The 6,823-nt window shown below is 37.9% G+C and overlaps 1 protein-coding gene across 1 annotated transcript; it reads right to left on the bottom strand.

Moving 5' to 3' along the window:
* Positions 1 to 547: 547 nt before the first annotated feature.
* Positions 548 to 1,477, bottom strand: LOC308259646 (olfactory receptor 4B1-like; the record flags this gene model as incomplete). Its single annotated transcript, XM_080690806.1, has 1 exon — positions 548 to 1,477. The coding sequence occupies one exon, from the start codon at positions 1,475 to 1,477 to the stop codon at positions 548 to 550; it is 930 nt and encodes a 309-aa protein (XP_080546932.1).
* Positions 1,478 to 6,823: the final 5,346 nt, after the last annotated feature.

The raw sequence follows: 6,823 nt of genomic DNA, 5'->3' as shown, positions 1-6,823 counted from the left end.
GACAAAAGCCTAGATCCATTGCTAAGAGATGACATTGGATTCCATCCCAGGGGATCTGTCCCTCACTCTACACACTTTGCACTACAGACTACTGGAAAAGAGTTACAGAGCATCCCAATCTGAACATACTCAATACTGACAACTATGACAGGATTAGAAATGACACCAGGGAGTAACAGCAACTCAATAAAAACACAAAAAAGCCAGGCATAGTGGCACATGCTTGTAATCCCAGGACCTGATAGGCTGAGACAGAAGGAATGCAGGTTCACAGCCAGCTTCAGCTTCTTAGTGAGACTCTCTGCAACTTAGTGAGGCCCTATTTCAAAATAAAGAATAAAAAAACTGCACCAAGGATGTAGCTCAGAGTTGAAATGCCCCTGGGTTCAACCCCCAGTACCACAAAAAAATAAATAAATAAAATAAAAGGATGAAAAAATGGTGAACAGGTTGATTTTTGCTCTATTTCTTCACAGTTGACTCAAATCAGATCAGTCTTTCTTTAGTCATCCTCTTCAGAGCACTTCTTTCCTTCATGTGTTCATTTTTATTCCACCCTGAAATTGATTCTCTTGCTCCACAGCTTCCTCATAGCACTTTTCACCTCTGCATTTCTGAGTGTGTAGATGATGGGGTTCAGCATGGGTGTGATGACCGTGTAGAACACAGCCACCAGTTTGTCCTCAGTGTAGGTGGAGGCAGGTCGCAAGTAGAGGAAGATGGCAGGTCCAAAGAACAAGACGACCACCGTGATGTGAGAGGCACAAGTAGAGAGGGCTTTGCGCCTCCCCTCTGCAGAATGGTTCCTCAGGTGGACCAGGATGACAACATAAGAGGACACCAAGAACAGGAAGGAGAAGACAGCAAACAATCCACTGTTGACAAACATAATAATTCCTACCACAAACGTGTCAGTACAAGCATTCTTGAATAAAGGATGGAGGTCACAGAAGTAGTGGTCAATCACGTTGGGACCACAGAAGGGCAATGGGATGGTGATGAGAATCTGAATTATGGAGTGAAAGAAACCCCCCAGCCAAGAGCCAGCCACTAAACGGTGGCACACAGGCCGGTTCATGATTGCTGTGTAGTTCAGGGGTTTGCAGATGGCCACATAGCGGTCATAGGCCATCACTGAGAGCAGGAAGATCTCGGCCACCCCAAAGAAGTGGAAGAAGAATATCTGAGTCATGCAGCCCTTAAAGGAGATGGTTTTGACCTTGGCCAGCAAGTCAGTTATGAATTTAGGGACCACAGTAGAGGAGTAACAGATCTCCACCAGGGACAGGTAGCTGAGGAAGAAGTACATGGGGGAGCGCAGACTCTTACTGACACTGACCGTCAGGACGATGGTGCCGTTTCCCAGCAGCGTGGCCAGGTACACGGGAAGAAACAGCACGAAGCACACTCTCTGCACCTCAGGATCCTGGAAAAGGCCCATGATGATCAGCTCAGTCACGTTGTTTGTGCTGCCCATGGATTCCCTTCAAGTGTGCTGAACACCAGGAACTGGGACGCCTGCAAGAAAGCAAACATAAGTCCACATCACTTTAGAGAGTGTGAGCCAATTACAGTATGCTTACTACTCAATGGTTCATTTAGCTGATATGGAATTATTGAACATTAAATATTAGCAAACTAATACTTAAAATTAGTTAATTTACTCTTATTAAAATTGAAGTTAAGAGATGATTATTTGCCAAGGATCACACAGAAAATGGCAAAATCTTGGTCTCAGAACCAGTGTTTCTGACTTTTTCAGGTTCTTTCTAATTCATAAGATATTCAAAACTCTGTGAGCCATTCAGTGAATAGCTCATATTTGTTTTATCTGCATAGCATTTTGATAATTCTCTCCTACTGGAATATCCTCTTAACACAATGCCACTCCTGTGGTCCTTCTCCTTCCTTCAGTGACTCAGGTACTTAACTTCTCACTGATATCTTTCCTTCCCCCCAAGGCTCTCTGGGCTGTCATGTTTCCTCAGCTACACCTTACATGACTCATTCTTCAGCTCAACCATACATGATTCATTTACATCAGCATCTATTATCAATGTTGAAGCTTCACTGAACATGTTTCTATAAGTGATCGTGCACTTTGGGGAAAACTAAACTTACTTGGTTTTCGCTATCTTTTCACTGTTACTTTCACACTGTCTTCCACCTAAACTACGGAAAGGTAGCAAACTCAAAGAGCTTGGCCTCTGGGAGCTTGTTATGTCTGCCCACTCCCAGTTGTGGTTCCAGACTGTTGTTTCCAGCAATGAAAATGATGATAGTAGGGATTTTTCTCTACGTCACACACCTGGAATAAATACTCTCTGAGAACTTCTTATATAAACACTCAGCACATTTCCCAAGAGAAATATAGACCACAGTACATATTTCAAGCTAAAGTTATTTAACTCAAAATAATATGCTCTAGATTAACTTGTCCCCATTGACAATGTTACCATATATGATCCATAACAAACAAAAGAAGAAAATATTAACAATTAATCACAAAATGTAGCCTGTATTTCCCCCTTCTATCTGATTTTGTAATAAAATCTTTCAGAAGCATACTCTTTTATTAATTTGTTTTTAGTGAAAAATGATAGCAATGTTGGTTTTGATCTAATATATTTTGTAGAAAAATTCAATTAAGTTAAAAAACATATCTGTCATTCTACAAATCATTTTTCTGTTTATCAAAAGCACAAAATCTGTTCATTTAACTGAATAGACACTTCACAAAAGAAGAAATACAAATGGCCAGTATATATGTGTAAAAATGTTCAAAATCATTAACAATCAGGGAGACACAAATCAGAACTATACTGAATTTCTATCTAACCCCAACTAGAGTGACAATCATAAAATAGTAAAACAACAATAAATGCTGGTGAAGATGTGAGAAGATAGGGACTCTTCATATACTGAGTTTCTATCTAACCCCAACTACAGTGGCAATTATCAAGAAGTCAAACAACAATAAATGCTGGTGAAGCTGTGAGAAGACAGAAATTCTTCTACAGTGCTGGTGAGTTCTCATATTGGTGCAGCTACTGTGGAGATCAGTGTGGAGATTCCTCAGAAAACTGGGAATCTATTTATCCACCATATGATTCAGCTGTATCACTCCTGGATATCTTTCCAAAGGGACAGAAATCAGAATATCATAGTGATACATACACATCCATGTTTATAGCAGACAATCCACAATAGCCAAATTAAGGAACCAACCTAGGTGTCTATCAAAACATTAATGGATTACAAAATTATTGGATACACACACACAATAGAATTCTACTGAGCAATAAAGTAGAACAAAATGATGTCATTTTCAGGGAAATTGGTGGACCTGGAGAACATTATGTAAGTGAGATTGGCCAGTTACAGAAAGTGAAGGGTGATATATTTTCTCTCATATGAAGAAGCCAGAGAGAAATACTTTTAAAATTCTAACATAGGTGATAGTATTAGATTGTGCACACACACAAAAATTCTAAAACTTTTTAACAGTGACAAAAAGCATAAAGACATTATCAAGATAATAAAATGTGAGAAATTTTAAAATATATATTACAAGAGTTAATAACCCACTATAAAGAAAATATTCAAGTTTATAAGAAATAAACATGCATCCTAGTAAAAAGTGACCAAATGTTATAAATACGCAATTCACAGAAAACTAGGTAAAACGATCACTATACATGTGGAAGGCTACTACGCTGCATGAACAACCAAGTAAATGCCCATCAGACATAATAAGTACTACACTTAGCTATAAGTAAAAGATAGCCCTTGAGAAATTAGTGAGAGTAAAACACCATATGAACTTTATTCCTATAGTAGTGAAAGTCTTCATCTGTTTGCCATCTGTTTTGTATTAATTCTTCTCTCTACTATCCCACTCACCTGTTTCTACTATGTGCCCAATTTAGTTGGAGGAATATTTCCTCTTTCCCACAGTGCTGCCACACCTAGAAACACATGGAGAAAAGACAATCTGCATGTAAGAGCCACAATCTGCATAAGAATGTAGAGAATACGATTAAAGCAACCTGCTATGCATCAGACCAAACTATAATGATAGATACAGACAATACCTAGAGAGAACTTAGCCCTCAGAACACTCAAAGTGAAGCAGTGGATCCTCTACCCTTAGTAAATACTAAATAGCACCTCGTGAAATACAAAATTATAAGGAACTAATTTGTTTAATATACTTTTATTGGTGCATTGTAATTATACCTCATAATGAGATTCAGAGCAATAGAAACATACAGGCACATGGTCCCCAGTGTGTTTCCCTCTGGATCTCACCCTACTCCCTCCCCATACCTATACACAGCAGTGAGATTGATACTGATAATTTTATATTTGTACATAGCATTATTTGAACTTTTCTTTTATCAGTCTCCTTTTCTCTCCACCTTCCTCCCTTAATCCCTTCTCCTAGTATACTGAAGTATCCCCTAATTTACTTGAAGTTCTTTTTATTTCCCAATTTCTCTCTAGCTTCCACATATGAGAGAAAACAACTTTGCCCACGAGTCAACTCAAGATGGACAAAAGACCTAGAAATTAGACCAGAGACCTTCTAATTACTAGAAGAGAGCATAGGACCAACTCTCCAACATATAAGCACTGGCAGAGATTTCCTCAGTCAGACCCAAAGCTCAAGAAGTAAAACTGAGAATCAATAAATGGAATGGCATTAAATTTAAAAGGTTCTGTGCAGTGGAAGAGCTCATCAAGAGTGTAGAAAGCCTACAGAATAGAAGGAAATATTTGACATCTACGCCTCTGGTAGAGGACTAATACCTAGAATAATACAAAGAATTTTTAAAACTTAATAGTTAAGGACATTCAAAATCACCTACTTTGTGCTATGAATATTTTACTGACATAAAATTTATCACTTTAATTCATTGCAACCCCCAAAGGTGATCAAAATTAACCACCTCATTTCTCATTTTAAAAATAAGCACTGTTGGCACTAGGAGAAATTTTAAGTCTCCCAGCATCCTATGGCTTCATAGAAACTTGGCATTTTACCTCAAGTAACATCACCTACCTTCAGCTCAGAAAAGCTGGCATAACTTTTCTCTGCCTTGGAACAAGAAATTTGACTTGGTGGATTTCAAATACTCAGGTATCTCCAATTCATCAGGAAGTTAGCCACTCTGCTGGAATAGACCATAACTTGAGGACCTGTCATGATTTGGGGAAAGTGGGGTGGGAAGTAACACTGGATTCCTCCCTGATCCTTGAGAAGGTCTCTGGACTAAGGTGACTTCCCAGTAGATTTCTCACTGAAAACCCCAATCAACAAAAATCCAGGACACTGTTTCCCAGCTAAGCCATTCTTGAGAATGTTGCTGAAAATAGGTAGAAAAATATTATCTAACCCCTTCCCTTCATAGATGAGGCAACAGAAGCTGAGAAATGTTACTAACTCAGAAATCAGTGCTCTTTCAACAGGAGGCTGTCTTCCGATGGTACTGGGTGGTAGTTGCTAATACAGTTAAAGAATAGGATTTCTCCCCAAGGACAAGCCACCAATGGTCCTGAGAGCTTTTGGAAAACAAAGAAATTATGTCTACGATGATCACAAAGAAAGAACTATTTAGGAATTCTGTATCAGGGTTAATATTTGGATTTGTAGCATTTAAGAAATAAGCAAAAGCCATTAAAACAGCAAACCCAGAGATTATAAGATCCACTTTTGATGTGGAAATGCTACCCATCTATGCAGACAATGGTTAGATCCTTGAACTATTTATAATGAATTAAGTCACACACTATAATCAAGGGACCAAGATCCCCACTGAATTTCTTTCATCCACTGTGAAAATTTGTCAAATTAACTGTGACTTCAGGGAAGATTCAGCTCTGTTTCAATTATTTGGTGAGATTTCCATAATGTTTTTGCACCAAAGAAGGAAGAGTTGAAAGAAGAATTTTAAGAGCAGGACATAAAAAGAGCTTTTGACCTAGATTTGCAAACTGAAAATAAATACAATAATAATGATGAGAAAGAAGACTCCCTGGGTACACATAGACATAAATACATATACATGTATATATGCTATGTATGTATACACATACACATATATACATATATTTACACATACACATATACACATTTTCTTTACCATTCATCCACTAATGAACATGTAGGCTGATTCCATTGACTTGGCCATTGTGAATAGTGCTGCAATACACATGAGTATGCAAATAGCTCCATACTATTCTGACTGGTTCCCTCAGGTATATACTAAGGTGTGGTATAGCTGGATTCCATAATAATTCTATACTTATCTTTTTGAGGAACCTCCACACTGTTTCCATAGTCATTCTAATTTATAACTTCACCAACGATGTGTAAGGGGTTCCTTTTTCCATATACCTTCACCAGCATTTGCTGTTTTATTTTCTTGATAATAGCCATTCTGACTAGAGTAATAATGGAATCTCAGTGGAGTTTGATATTCATTTCCCTTGTGGCTAAACATATTGAACATTTTAATATATTAGGAACTTATGATTTTTCTTTTGAGAAATATCTGTTCAGCTCTTTTGTCTATCAGTTGGATTTTTTGTCTTTTGTTGTTGATGTTAGATTTTTTTAGTTTCTCATTTATTCCTGATATTAATCCTCTATCACGTAAATACCTAGCCAAGATTTTTCTCCCATTCTGTAGGCTGTCTCTCATTCTGTTGATTGATTCCTTTGCTGTGCACAAGCTTTAGAGTTTGATGTAATCACACTTGTCAAGTCTTGCTATTTTCTCTGAGTTACTGCAGTCCTATTCAGGAAATCACTGCCTAT

This window comes from Muscardinus avellanarius, assembly GCF_963383645.1.
Source record: "Muscardinus avellanarius genome assembly, chromosome: 1".
In the NCBI taxonomy this organism is placed as follows: Eukaryota; Metazoa; Chordata; class Mammalia; order Rodentia; family Gliridae; genus Muscardinus; species Muscardinus avellanarius.
The sequence above is the reverse complement of the archived record's forward strand: the minus strand, read 5'-3'. Positions and strand labels throughout refer to the sequence as shown.